This window comes from Ictalurus punctatus, chromosome 22 (genome assembly GCF_001660625.3).
Source record: "Ictalurus punctatus breed USDA103 chromosome 22, Coco_2.0, whole genome shotgun sequence".
NCBI lineage: Eukaryota > Metazoa > Chordata > Actinopteri > Siluriformes > Ictaluridae > Ictalurus > Ictalurus punctatus.
In genome coordinates, this window is record NC_030437.2 from 6,673,937 (window position 1) to 6,689,640 (window position 15,704).

At 39.3% G+C, this 15,704-nt stretch overlaps 1 protein-coding gene across 2 annotated transcripts in view; it reads left to right on the forward strand.

Moving 5' to 3' along the window:
• Positions 1–12,010, forward strand: part of homer1b (homer scaffold protein 1b) — a 31,100-nt gene extending 19,090 nt beyond the window's left edge. For both annotated transcript variants that reach the window (XM_017451280.3, XM_017451278.3), the window contains 4 exons: positions 6,507–6,663; positions 10,354–10,464; positions 10,537–10,617; positions 10,765–12,010. In XM_017451280.3, coding sequence (XP_017306769.1) covers positions 6,507–6,663; positions 10,354–10,464; positions 10,537–10,617; positions 10,765–10,953 — 538 coding nt within the window. In that variant the 3' untranslated portion in view covers positions 10,954–12,010. The remainder of the gene's footprint in view (positions 1–6,506; positions 6,664–10,353; positions 10,465–10,536; positions 10,618–10,764) is intronic.
• The last annotated feature ends 3,694 nt before the right edge of the window (positions 12,011–15,704 follow it).

Genomic DNA, 15,704 nt, shown 5'->3' on the forward strand with positions numbered 1-15,704 from the left:
TTTCTCTATATATTTACAGCCCAAAATGTGTTATTACATCCAACTGTCACACAATGGCACTGGACCTAATCCGGCTCTTTGCTCGAGTCGATATTGTGCGAGAACCATGTCAGACTAACGCATCACTGACATGCATCTCTGTATTAGGAAAACTCCGCCCCACGTGCACAATTCTCTCACAAAGTTCTTCTGTGTAGCATTTAAGTCCACAGTAACGTCGAGAAATTTGTATACGAATGTGCAGAATTTCTGTATAAAATCCTCACTATGTGTGCCCAACTGAACTATGAACATGGCCCTTAATTACTTCATTTTTCTTTATGTTTAAAAAAAAAAAAAAACATGAAAATGACTTCATTTTTACATCATTTTAGAAAGAAACTGAGCTCGCTGTTGTTTGACTCTATCATCCTGGAGTTGTAGTTATTATGTGTGTATGTCTGGTGTGTTTGGAGTGTGTGGGTGGTGAATTCACTCTTCTCACAGTCACTTCTGCAGCACATGAGTCAGTCAGATGGCCTGTTATGTCAGATTGCTGGAGAAAAAAACAACAAAAAAACAAAACAAAATCTGGTATGCATGGTGTTTATAGTTTGGGTTAAAGATTATACCGATTTGGCTGGATGAACAGTGGAACATTACACTGACACTTCGAGTGCTGATGAAATCGCTGCCATATTTGTGTATTTATACGGATACTCTGTAAAAATAAATTCACTCTTAAGCGGGTTGTGTAATGTGCTGCACTGCTGAGTGAACTGGCAGTAAACTGTTATGTAGAATTGTTTATTGATTTCGTTTCTGGTTTGCTTTAGGGAATTCAGTCATCTTGTGGAGATGAATATTTATCTCCAGTGTTATTTCCTGTGCGGAGATGCTGAACATGGTTGGTTTATATCACTGTATAAGAGTCCGGACATTATTTATTCAGGAGGTGTAGAAATGAAGCACAGTGTTTTATGTAGGATACTGCAAAGTTTATTTCTGGAGCGTTGAAAGGTTGACATATTAAATACAAATAAGTACAAGTGTTACAATATGTTACAATATGTGTGTGTGTGTGTGTATATCATTTAAAATAAGTGCTTTCCTGACTAAGACAAAAATATGTATATCAGCAAAGCATTTTGCCGCTTGATTAATCTTTTTAAGATTGAATTCTTTTTTATACATAATAACCGTAGATTTTTAACAGTTTAATGAAATGTCGCCATTCCACAGGATGTTGGTTGGTATTCGATTAAACAAACTTGTTTTGAAGTCGAGTAGTCAAGTAGAAAGTGAATACACACAGTGGCCTAGATTTGAGGGAAAAGAAATTTCCATGTCACGTCAAGAAATCAAGTTAGTATTATAAGATCATATAAAATCAGACATTTTGAATACTGGCATATCATATATCTTCATGCCAATGTCACCAAGTCACATGACCAATAATTAATGAATTACTTCCTTGGTCCAGATGAAATTAGAAATTTAGAAATAGCAAAGACGTAATCATTCTTAATCTTAATCATGAATCAAAATGGAATAATAACAAAATGGAGTTCACATTCGCAGTTATAGTCCAGCACACTCAGATGAATTTTTAGCTCTAACACTCTTGCTAAAGCTGGTCTTTATCTGAGGAGCTATATCAGATGTGTTAGATCAGCAAAATCACTAAACTGTGCTGAATTCCAGCCTTAACAGTATTCAGGCTGTTCAGATTAGAAAAATTGACTGATTATTTGATATTAGATTTAGAAATAAATTTGCTGACTGATAGTGGAATCATTTTGAATAATTAGAAACAAATAATATTAAGGAAAACTTCTGAATATTAAAAAAAAAAAAAAAAGATAGACAACTTACCACAACGAGGCCTGTCTAAATGGTCTTCTTTTAGAGAAGTGCCTTTCTCCGGTTCCCCTGTAGGACAGCACTCTTTCTCTCTCTCTTACACACACAAGTGTCTCGTGGAGGCCCGACCTGCCTCGCTCGCTCGTGTGAGGAGCTTTATGAGCATGTGTGGCTCCTTGTCGTGTCCTCCGTAGGTGTCAGGACGTGGGCTGAGGATCTGCCAGTCAGAGTGGCAGTCATGAGGGAAAGGTGGCACTGACGTCAGCACTGCAGGCACAGCGTCGTGGGAAATGAACGTGAATTAGCATCAGGCCTCGTGCGCCTGCAGCGTAGGCATTGAGCTTGCTGGAGTGCTTAGACGTGGTGCGTGTTACGCACTGCCATGTGGGTGGGTGAGAGGGAGAAGGGAAGAGGAGATGTGCTGGGGAAATGTGACAACTCGGTAACCACTCTGTAAAGTGTGGGGGATGAGAGAGGGAATTCTGTGGGCTGTAATCTGCGTTGGTGGCAGACTCTCAATATGTCTCATAGTTCTGTTTCACTGAGTGGAAGATTTTAACTTGCTAGTGTATAGTGATGTTGGTTGAACAGATTATATTATAGACTTTATAATAATATAAATCTGGACTAACATTTATACAGTTCACTTGTGTATCGTCTTGTATATGGAGTTATTAGATTTTCTTAACTAATAGCAATTTTACTGCAATGAAAACATGAACAATCATGTCCAATGAGCAGCATGTTTTTTTTTAGAGATGCACCGATACTAAATTTCTCAGCCGATACCAGTAACCGATTATTCAGAGTGATATCGGCCGATACCGATAACCGATACCGATAGTTCTGCCTTTTATGCCTTCTTTTGAATTCGTAATAATTAATTCCACAATTCTGATGGAAATGCAAATAAAAACTTTATTCTCTCCATTTCACCAAGTTGCTTCACAGTAACTGGTCTCATAAACAGAACACACATTACTCGCATTAACATTAACACATGAACTAAATTCTGAAGATTAAAGTAAGATTTCTGAACTTATTGAATGTTATTAATTCATATTAACATTGACTGAATTCTAAAAAAACCTCCTGTTAGTCTCTCATTCACTCTCCACAAACACAAGCATTTCTACTCCATCACTGAACATCAAACTGGTAATATATAGGCCTAATATAATTATTATTTTTTTTATGATATTAACTCATATTATCATTAACTGCATATGAAACATATTACTCTACAAATATATGTATTTTTGTGCAATATATATGTTTTTGTCACTCATCTTCATTTCAATCTTTCAACCGTGTATTGACTCTTTAATTCAGCGTGAGTAACGTTGTGGGGGGTTGGGAGGGGGGTATTAGACTCAATGCCGAAACTCCTGCTTCACTGCAGCGTCTAGTGTAAAATTTTTATCATTGCAGAGATTACAGAGATTACAAACTGCAGTTTTATTGTCATTCCACACAAGAGACATCATCTTTACACACAGTACGAAATCGATGTGTTTTCCCTTCCTCTTTTGATTGACAGGATATAATCGGCCCTGATCATCGGATGTTTTTGAACTATCGGCCGATAGCCGATTGCAGGAAAAAAAAGCCTTTATCGGCCGATACACATCGGTGCATCTCTAGTTTTTTTATTATTTAGAAACTACAATGAAACAGGATAGGTATATATTAGTGTTTGTGTGATATGATGACCTAGACAATATCATTATAAATATTTTCTGAGATAGCATTGCTATCAGAAATAGTCAGATTTGTCAACTCCATAGTTAATCATAGTATGGCTACGTACAGTTCTAAGACTTTAAAATGTAATTTTGTGCCACCATTTTTTGGTTCCCTCATTTTTACCTCATAAATTATGTGAAATTATTGTTGGTAGATGTTGAATTAAATGTGTGATTGAGCCGATAGGTTTGCATTAGTAATCAAGTCCAATGCCATCTCCACTGAGCTACCACTGATACATTCTGTGCATCATGATATTATATTTTTGCCATATCACACAACCCTAGTAAGTAGTTATGAGAGAAAAGAATGTAATCCTGGACCAGTTGATGACTCCTACTGCTTTAAGGGGGTGTTATATTAATGTTGCATGTTATTTATATGTGCACAAAAAGCAAAGGACAGCACAGTGGTGCAGCAGGTAGCATCGCTGCCTCACAGCTCCAGGGTCCCAGGTTCGATCCTAAACTCGGGTTTCTGTCAGTGTGGTGTTTTCCCATGTCTCTGTAGGTTTCCTTCAAGTTCTCTGGTTATCTAGTACCTCTCAAAAACATACCAGGTGGTGTACTGTGTGTGATTAAGTGTGTGCATTGTGCCCTGCGATGGACTGGTATCCATGTATGACTGAGCTTGGATTGGTCTCCTTTAAGTGCGATGTTTTCAATGCACACCAGTGGATAAAGCACACAGCTGCTTTGACAGACAGGTCAAATAAAACAGCACTTATAGTTACCCAGAACAGCACTGTAATTACATGTGGCCTTAAATAGCCTCTCTTTGCCTTTTGCACTTGACTGCTATGAGAGTAGCCATGCATCTGAGTCACCCATGTTTTTTGGTTTGTTTGTTTGTATTACGGACGTTTATGTTTGTTTGTTTTAAGTATATGATGTCAGTAGGGGAAAAAAATCAAATCAAAATTTGGACGAGTAATGTTTATATTCTGTATCTCATGGAGAAATCATGCAGCTTATTTAATGGGGAAAACTGCTCATTATTATCACAATTATTTATGTAACAATATGTTATTTAGCACCCTGTCGGTATCATCAGGACCTCTAGAAACATTATCCTTATAATGAAACCTTATATTTCATTAGAAGCAACTATAGAAAGCCTGTAAACAATCAGTGGCTAAGAGTAAACCTGCAGAGTAAAAAGTACAGTACTGTGCTATAAAGCAAAGATGGAGATCCTGAATTCAAATCCTGATGATACCACAACCATCCGGGGGTCTAGAGAGCAAACCTGGCCATGATCTCAGGATGGGAGAGATGGCATGCTCTCTTTTCCCTGTCAATCAGCAACATTAGCAAATCATGCGCATCTGTGAGCTCATGTACGGTGCTGATGGCTTCTGTTTTTGTGTTTATCTCATACTAAATTGTTTCAGAAATTAAGATAAAATAAAGTCAGGCTGATTAAACACAAAATATAGATTTTAAATTATAATGTTATTTATTGAAGCAATAAAGTTATCCAGTATCAACTGGGCCTGTGTGAAAATGTATTTGCCCCCATAGTTACTGATTCCTCAAATTTATGAAGCTGCATTCATAATGGGGTTCAGCTGGACTAGACACAACCAGGCCTCATTACTGCAAACCCTGTTCAATCACATCAGCCACTTCAGGGCCTGGGCAACTTGGAATAATTGAAGGAAACATGAATTCTGCTCTCTACCAGAAAATCCTAAAGGAGAATATCCGGTCTTCAGTCCCTAAGTTGAAATTCAAGCACAACTGGATTATGCATTAAGACAATGATCCAACACATAGGAGTAAGTCCCCCTCTTAATGGTTAAAAAAATAATAATAATTCAAGTTTTGGAGTGGCCTAGAAAGTCCTTCTTGAACCAATTGAGATGCTGTGACAGAAACTGAAACAGGCAGTTCATGCTCCTAAAAATCTAGTTCCAGTGTGGCTGAACTAAAGCAACTCTGCAAAGAAGAGTGAGCCAAAACTCCACCACAGCGCTGTGAAAGACTGATATCCAGTTATCGGAAGCATATGGTTGCAGTTATTGCTGCTAAAGGTGGCACAACCAGATTTTAAGTTTAAGGGGGCAATTAGTTTTTCACATGGGTGATAGGTGTTGGATAACTTTTTTTCCTTCGATAAAAAAAAACAAAACTGTACTGTGTGTTTACTCAGGTTGCCTTTGTTTTATGTTGTATTTCCTTTGAAGATCTAAAACTATTTAGTATGAGATATACACAACACCAGAAGAAATCAGCACTGTATGTGGAAGAGGGAAGAGTGTGTTATGTTGCCCTGTGACGCAGCTGGCTGAAGGAGCACATGTTAGCCTTCACCCTCCCTGTTTTGTAGCTGTTGTATTATAGGAATTGGCAGGTGACCAAATTGGGGAGAAAATGGAGGGGGAAATCAAATGAAACCTTTTGACATAAAAGGTATCGACTATACAGAGACGTAACACGAATAAATTAAACCAAATCACTATTTAGCGTGAGCACCCTCTCTCATTAAACATGCATCAGTTCTCATAGGTACACTGTTGCACAGTTTTCTACGGTTATTGGCTGGTAAGTTTTTCAGAGCATATCAGAGAACCTGGCACAGCTCTTCGGGAAGCACAGCCCATTGGCTGTTGCACCTGCTTCTGTTTTTGCAGGTAATGCCAGACAGCCTCCATGATGTTTTCACCTGAAAAGTGTTCTATTATTTAAAGTGTTACTTTCTTTATTGACATACAAACACTGTCAACTGCTTTAGGTTTAGTTGGGGCTGAATTATTAGCAACTCTCGGTCAAAACAAATATCCTGATGCATGTCATGCCCTGCAAAAATCTCTTCAAGCGTCATGAAATCATATTTTACCGTATCACCCGTCTCTACATTGATGTATAATTGATCTGTCTTTTTTTTAATCATGTTTAATTTTTTTGTCACGACAGTCCGACTACCACCAAGCACTGGGAAGCTGAATTGGCAGCGCTGAAGAGCAACAATGCCAAACTAACAGCAGCGCTGCTGGAATCCACTGCCAACGTCAAGCAGTGGAAACAGCAGCTGGCTGCTTATCAGGAGGAGGCTGAGAGGCTTCATAAAAGGGTGAGGATAAGAAAAGCATTTTCTTCACGAAATAGACAAAACAATACAAGTGCATAGCATAGACGTGACTCATTTGATTAGGAATTGCACAAAAAAACACACAAATTCTTCAGAATTTTTTGGACTACTTCTGGTTAACTTTCAAACCAACTTACCTCTATAAAGAGTATTGATTCTGATTTTGAAAGAGCATTGATTATCCTGATTGGACTTGCTACGCAACGCCCCACCACCTACGTTCCTTCAGTACATCTTCTATTCATTCATCTTCACTAACCACTTTAGCCTGTATTTATATCCTGTATATATATATATATATATATATATATGGACAATTTCAAGACAACCACCTCAGCTTAATGTGGCATAGTATTACATTGCACAGATAATTGCACATATCTGCGGTTTATAGTCTCTCTATTTATAACTATAGTCAGACTGTTGCTGCCACCCATCTTTATATCCTATGTTCAAATTTTTTTTTAATACTTTTTAAATACTTTTTGCATACTTTTTCCTTTTTCGAACTGTATACAAGTAAATTCTCGTCTATGTAAATTCTATTTTATGTCACAGACAGTCATAAAAAAAAGCTTTTCACTACACGTTGTACTGTGTATGGTTGTATAGTGTAAGACAAATAAATTTTTTATTTGAATTTGAGTAGTTAGTCCTGATTCTCACCACAGCATTAAACAGCGTTAACCTATAAAATAATGGACATAATGATGTCTGTCAATGAAAAGGAGGTTAAATATATTTTATATATGTATATATATATATACAGTATCTCACAAAAGTGAGTACACCCCTGACATTTTTGTAAATATTTGATTATATCTTTTCATGTGACAACACTGAAGAAATGACACTTTGCTACAGTGTAAAGTAGTGAGTGTACAGCTTGTGTACCAGTGTAAATTTGCTGTCCGCTCAAAATAACTCAACACACAGCCATTAATGTCTAAACCGCTGGCAATAAAAGTGAGTACACCCATAAGTGAAAATGTCCAAATTGGGCCCAATTAATCATTTTCCCTCGCCGGTGTCATGTGACTTGTTAGTGTTACAAGGTCTCAGGTGTGAATGGGGAGCAGGTGTGTTAAATTTGGTGTCATCGCTCTCACACTCCCTCATACTGGTCACTGGAAGTTCAACATGGCACCTCATGGCAAAGAACTCTCTGAGGATCTGAAAAAAAAAATTGTTGCTCTACATAAAGATGGCCTATGCTATAAGAAGATTGCCAAGACCCTGACACTGAGCTGCAGCACGGTGGCCAAGACCATACAGTGGTTTAACAGGACAGGTTCCACTCAGAACAGGCCTCGACATGGTCGACCAAAGAAGCTGAGTGCACGTGCTCAGCGTCATATCCAGAGGATGTCTTTGGGAAATAGCCGTATCAGTGCTACCAACATTGCTGCAGATGGTGAAGGGGTGGGGGGTCAGCCTGTCAGTGCTCAGACCAGACGCTGCACACTGCATCAAATTGGTCTGCATGGCTGTCGTCCCAGAAGGAAGCCTCTTCTAAAGATGATGCACAAGAAAGACTGCAAACAGTTTGCTGAAGACAAGCAGACTAAGGACATGGATTACTGGAACCATGTCCTGTGGTCTGATGAGACCAAGATAAACTTATTTGGTTCAGATGGTGTCAAGCGTGTGTGGCAGCAACCAGGTGAGGAGTACAAAGACAAGTGTGTCTTGCCTACAGTCAAGCATGGTGGTGGGAGTGTCGTGGTCTGGGGCTGCATGAGTGCTGCCGGCACTGGGGAGCTACAGTTCACTGAGGGAACCATGAATGCCAACATGTACTGTGACATACTGAAGCAGAGCATGATCCCCTCCCTTCGGAGACTGGGCCGCAGGGCAGTATTCCAGCTTGATAACGACCACTAAAGAAGCTGAGGGTGAAGGTGATGGACTGGCCAAGCATGTTTCCAGACCTAAACCCTATTGATTATCTGTGGGGCATCCTCAAACGGAAGGTGGAGGAGCACAAGGACTCTAACATCCACCAGCTCCGTGATGTCATCATGGAGGAGTGGAAGAGGATCCAGTGGCAACCTGTGAAGCTCTGGTGAACTCCATGCCCAAGAGGGTTAAGGCAGTGCTGGAAAATAATGGTGGCCACACAAAATATTGACACTTTGGGCCCAATTTGGAGATTTTCACTTAGGGGTGTACTCACTTTTGTTGCCAGCGGTTTAGACATTAATGGCTGTGTGTTGAGTTATTTTGAGGGGACAGCAAATTTACACTGTTACACAAGCTGTACACTCACTACTTTACATTGTAGCAAAGTGTCATTTCTTCAGTGTTGTCACATGAAAAGATATAATCAAATATTTACAAAAATGTCAGGGGTGTACTCACTTTTGTGAGATACTGTATATATGTGGCTCAGGTGCTAGAGCGGGTTATCCACTAATTGTAGGGTTTAAGGTTCGATTCCTGGCCCACGTGACTCCACATACTGAAGTGTCCTTGGGCAAGACACTGAACCCCAAGTTTCTCCCGATGGCAAGTTAGCGCCTTGCATGGCAGCTCTGATACCATTGGTGTGTGTGTGTGTGTGTGTGTGTGTGTGTGTGTGTGAATGGGTGAATGAGACACAGTGCTTTGGAACTGCTAAAAGTGCAGACCATTTACCATATATATATATATATATATATATATATATATATATATATATATATATATATATATATATAAAATTTTAAATCATTGAATGTTTGGGATCCCACAGACGGCCTCAGTGTGAATATTCTAGTCATTCCAAGTGCAAGATGGATGTGTCGTTTGGAGGGTTGTCTGTATGCATGAAGCTTTGATGCAACTTCAAACGTTAAATAAGACAGACTCGTTAATGATAAATTCGCTAATAGATATAATTCCAGCGTGATCCCAGCACAAGACAATTAAGGGTGTGCTGTCATAGGAAAATAATCAGTGCCACGTTGGTGTGATGTGACCCAGTGCAAGCCGGAGTTACTGTTACTACCCTGAAGTCGATTATTTTCCAATAACATTGTTTCAATAGAAGAACAGTGTTTTGACCACATCAATTTGCAATTTTGATTTATTGAAGAACGGGTCCTACTTTTGTATCAGTTTATAGTTCTGTTTAATACTGTAGAACACCAATGAAACAAGTTAGCTCCTTTTATCGTTCTCTCTTAATAAGAAAATGAGTCAAAAATGCAGCTTGACATAATCAAGAAACAACTGTTACAAAGATGGTTAGAAAACTCTGACACTGGAGATAATGCCAAATAAATGTCTCGTCACGGAAAACGTCATCGTGTGGACCGTGAGGAATCTGTTTACATGTCCCTGTGTAAGTTGCTACTATAAAAACGATAACTTATTAGAACAAGTGCATAAACCGGTGATTTCAATTACAGCTGGAACTATTGTCAGAGCTGCTGTTATAGAAAATTAATCAACACCTTCTGACCAATCAGATTGGAGAATTCAGCAACACTGTGGAGTAATGTTATTTAACGTATACTGTAGGTAACATCAATGGATGTACTTTGTGTGCTATGTTCACATATATGAATAACCATTTGGAGCTGTCTGAAAGTTTTTAGTGGTGTTTAAACCCAAGGTTTAAACCCAGCTACACCTCTGGTCCTGAAAGTGATCCTATTAATGGCTTTCGTGATTGTTTTGGGCTTGCAGGTGTCAGAACTGGAGAGTCAAAGTAGTCAAGCCAATGCGATCAAGTGTCAGAAAACAGAGCTCAACAAAACCATAGAGGAGTTGGAGGCCACACTGAAGACTAAAGAAGAGGTACACACTTATATCTAAATTCTTCACTAGCGTTTTTCACTGCATGATCTATAATGGAAGCTTTTCCACTAGGAAATGGACCGTCTGCGAGAGGAAGTGGAAAAAGCAAAGCAGCTACAGTCACAGAAAGAGATGCTCGAACAGAAACTAGAGGTAAAGGCTTATTACATTAATCTTATCTCCATTTACAAGCAGTTACTGTGCATCTTATCTGGAACGGGTCTTATGAGGTGCTGTATTAAAAAGCATTACTATCTTTCGTCACATCTCACAGCACCTTTGTGTCAACCCACATTCTAGGCCACAGATGCGAGGAACAAGGACCTGGAGGAGCAGTTAGCTGATGTGGAGCAGCGCCTGGAGACGAGCCAGCTGGAGCAGGAGAACTTCCGCAAGAGCCTCAAAACACTGCTGGAGATCCTGGACACCAAGATTTTCGAGCTGACAGAGATGAGGGACAACCTGGCCAAACTCATAGAGGACAGCTAGAACACGTTGTCTTCGCCTCTGCCTCAGAAAACATGGACTTGCGAGGTACACGGTGACGAGAACGAAACGCACAGCTCTTCTACCCAGACCTCGTCGTGTACGTTCACACTTTTAAAGCCTTCTTGACTGGAGGACTCATATTATTATATACTCACTTGTAATGGTAATGATAAGCATTCAGTTGCACTTGAATTTATACTTTTTAGGTGGATAATATTTCTTCAGTGCCACTGCTACCTACTAGGAGATAATCGCCCATATAATGCTCCCGTTCTTTTCTTCTTATTAGAATATTATTGGAATCGTTTTTCTTAATAGTACGCAGGTAGTGTAGAGAATGTAGGCAGCCTACAAAGACGAATGCTGCTGCACATAGGCTCTTCCTTTCTAAGGTGCTGGTTTAGCGTGCCTGGTTATTTGTGATTTAAGGACATCTACTATGCTGCTGAGGACACTCGAATCAATCACACCCACCGGATCGTCCGTTCCGAGCCATATGTTGTAGCCAGACCGTGTCGGCTTGCCTCGTCACCTTCAAGGAAACTGCCTCAATGTTCAGTCGGAGCTTCAGGATACTCTACCATCAACTTCCTGACAAGAACAAAGACACCCTGGGAAGTCTGAACACTTAGATGCCGGTGTGGCATATTGGCCTGTAATGTACAATGAGCAATATTCGAAACAGTCTTTATGTCACCTCAGTGTATTTATCAGGTATTCCAACTCTGGACTAATCTGTGGACTAACGTGCTTTAGTAGATGTACCCCCAGTAGTTCACCTCAGACCAGTTATAGTGCTTTCGGATTGTTTTGGCCTTAGAGTGTAAATTCTGCGCCGGATATCAGATACGATGAGGAATCTCCTTGGTTTTTTTGGTTTTTGCAGTGTTCAACTTACAGTTTGAAATCACATGTTATTATGAAACATATATGCCGATGGATAAGATACATAGAGCACTGTCAATATGATTGTATTTATAGATGGGAAAGTTCAATTTTAAAATTCCCAATATTAATAAAATATTTAAAAATATCCACGAAATGATGCTCAAGAAAAGAGATGGTATTTGTGTGGTTCATCACAGGTTTATCGTGTGTGTCTCAACCTGATAATAACAGCGTGTCCCAAAGTGTTTTATTGTTGTTATACTGTAACATAGCAATTTGCCAAGGATTACACAGTTATTAATTAATGAAAGACACATCGTACTCTTGCTGGTGTCCTAGTAGGGTTAATTCTCCGACCTAGTGGGCAGCGTTCCTGAGCTTTCTGAAACACCGCGACTCAGACCATTGATTATTGACGATAAAGGAATGAAAACTTCATACTTTCATAACTACCTTTACTGTTGTGACGTATCCGTGAAAAGGGATGTAGGAAGGCGTTTTACATCGGCAGCACTGGAATTTTGAAAAGCAGCTGAGATAGGCTATGACACGCACTATGTCTTTGGTCATTTTGGGTCAATGGGACTGAAAAAAACTGACGTTCTCCTTTCTCATTATGGTTGCTATTTGGTACTGTTCCTTGATGTCAACACTGCGTGTCAGCCACAAATGCCGATGTTAAATGGTTAATTTTGAATTACAAAAAAAATTATAGGAATAAAACTTAAAATAAAAATATTATTTCTGACATTCAAACTCAAAAACTACTCAAAATATTCTATTTTACAGTTTATTTCTTTATTCGCTTATCTATATTATTATTATCCTTCCATCCACCCATTTTCTATAATGCTTATCCTACACAGGGTCATGGGGAACCAGGAGTCTATCCCAGGGAACTCAGGGCACAAGGCTGGGGACACCCTGGATGGGGTGACAACCCCACACACACACACTACACACAATTTAGAGCTGCTAGTCAGCCTACAACGCATATCTTTTGTCTGAGGGAGGAAACCAGTGTACTTGGAGGAAACCCCCAAAGCATGGGGAGAACATGCAAGCTCCGCCCACTCACACAGGGCAGAGGTGGGAATCGAACCCCCAACCCCGGGAGGTGCGAGGCAAACGTCCTAATCACTAAGCCACCGTACCGCCCTATTAATATTATTATTATTATTATTATTATTATTATTATTATTATTATTATCAGGATTTCGTGGACTTTTTTTTTGTGATTGTTGTGGCCAAAATGCTTGATTTTATTGCGGCTCGTTTCACAATTTGCGATGCAATTTGAGGAGTTTGTTGCGGGAAACTACTTGAATTGGCGAAATCACAATTGCATGAAATTGTTTCGCACGGTCTTTCGCAGTGATGTTTGTTGGTAAATGAGACCTTTTAGCTGTACCCATGTTCGACGCATGTGAATCAAAGAAGGCTTCGGCTGAACACGCGCGTGTTGTGTTGACGTCACGTGACGCGTCTGGGGCCAAATCTGTGGTAATTTTTAAAAATGGCAAGCTCCTCCGAATATTGCGAAGATTGCTTGATTTTGCATTCATTTCTGCAATTGCAAAATTGGTAAATCCTTGAGGGATTGAATTATTATTATTATTATTATTATTATTATTATTATTATTATTACTATTATTATGCTAGAAGTTGCAGTTGCAGTCACAGTTAAAATCCTTAGAAGAGCAAAGTCCTTAAGTTTTTAAGAAAACTTAAAGTTATAGGTTTACCTCTGACTGTAACAATCGTTGATACTGGACACTCCTTCCAAAAATAAATAACAGCTAAATAACAGCACAATGTGTACGTTATTACTATGGGAACATTAATAGAAAATTATTCAAGAAAATTAATCATCACCTTTCGATCAGTCAGAATTGAGAATTAAACAGCACTGTCGCATAAAGATTTTTAATCCAGTTCTTAAACACAGATTAAGTTTAGCCTACGGGCTTCTCAGCTGACATTCCCATTCAATTGAAACGATGTGTGTACAAATCAAACTAACCCCTGAATGGTTGAAAATTCTGGTCTTTGTTCAAATAAACCCCAAAACTGTTATTTCTGTTGCTTTATTTGTGAATGATTAGTGCTGAGTCAAAGGAGCTTGAGCTTCTTACGATCCCAGCTTAAACCCTGTGTGCCAAGACTACTGCAAAAATTGCTGTTATTTTAGAGCAGTCACACACACACACACACACACACACACACACACACACACACACACACACACACACACACAGATCTCCTCATCTCATCATTGCCTTTTTGTGTTCAGGAATCAACACAAATACACACGTCACACTCAAAGTAATGCTATAAAATCTCAATAATAATTCATCATTATAGCTATTTTTGTACATGGTGCTGAACATTCCAGTAAATAAAGGACTCAGTGGTGCTGCACAGAGATGCGCTAGTGCCACCCACACACTCCTTGAGTTAGGGCTTGTTTGAAACATCCATATGAAGAGGGAGACACCTTGTGGTCCATGAGCAAGGAGCAGTGCATGAAGAGGCTTATTTAGCATCACTGCTACTCTTCTAGAAATGAGGACTGACTCATGATTTCATTACCCAGGCCAAACAATTAAAAGCCAAACACATTCAGTGTTTTAGGACAGAATGTTCCGGCGCTATCAGCCTCAGATACATCAGCCTTAGCTTACTCTCCTCTCGGCATCTCGTCCATAGAGGCAGAGCCCCACCATGTACTCGATGTATCAGCTGTTCAACAAATGTTAATGTTCATGCAGTTTAATTTATATTGAAATACTAATGAACTCTTTTATGAGAGGAGCAATTTGATAGATATGCACAAAGGTTTCAGTGATTTGGTCACCTTTCTAGATGAGGGGCACAGCTCCACATTTATTATTGTACCTAGTGGCCAAAAATGGGAACTGCAAATGAGCACTTATAGAGGCCCATTGTGACAAGATTCACGCTGCCCCATTCTCCATACATAAATTAAATTAAATTCATCTCATTTAAAAATACCCTATGGGTGACAAGATCTTGTCTTATAGCAAATTGGAATTAAATCGAATACATTTCCACAAGCAAAGGCAAAGTGTTAATTCAGACAGTGTGTCTAGGAAGTACAGAACCATTTCTATTGTAAGATACATTGCAAAGACCCGGAGAGTAAAAGGGGGATCATCCCAGTATAGTAGGACCCCCCATATCTGCTGTTTCAGAAAAATGAAAGTAGAAAACTGCAGAAATACAGTAAACAGCCATATTTTAAATTGCGCACTGAATAATGTGATGAAATCTCGTGTGGTCCCACCCGGGCCATTAACCAGCCCTTTGTCCAGCATAGAAGAAGAACAAATAAGAAGAAGAGGGGTGAGTACAATACAATAGATATTTTAGAGACAGAGAGAGAGAGAGTGAGAGAGAGAGAGAGACCACATTCACATTCATATACCATTTATCATTATAATTATTATTATTATTAGTTATTGTTGTTAATGTCTTATTGTGCCTAATTTATAAATGACACTTTATCATAGGCATGTACAGTAGTGCTCGCTACGATCTGCGGTTTCAGGCATCCGCTGGGGGGCTTGGATCCAATCCCCTGTGGATATGGAGGGTCCTACTGTATATCAGACATGCGTGTGCACCACGGTGACCTTGTTTCCCCACATAAAGGCTGAAAAAAATGAAGAAAAATGTGTCTCCCTGAATTTTTTAAGGTAGTTTTAGGTCTTTGGTGTGGTTCTTTTGAAATGTACTTGAGCTGGAATTTTTTTTGTTGAATCCTGGAATCCTGGTTATTGGAAAATGGCAAAGCTTTACATAATCAGTGTTGTCTTTCTAAAGCTGGTGGAGGACCTTCT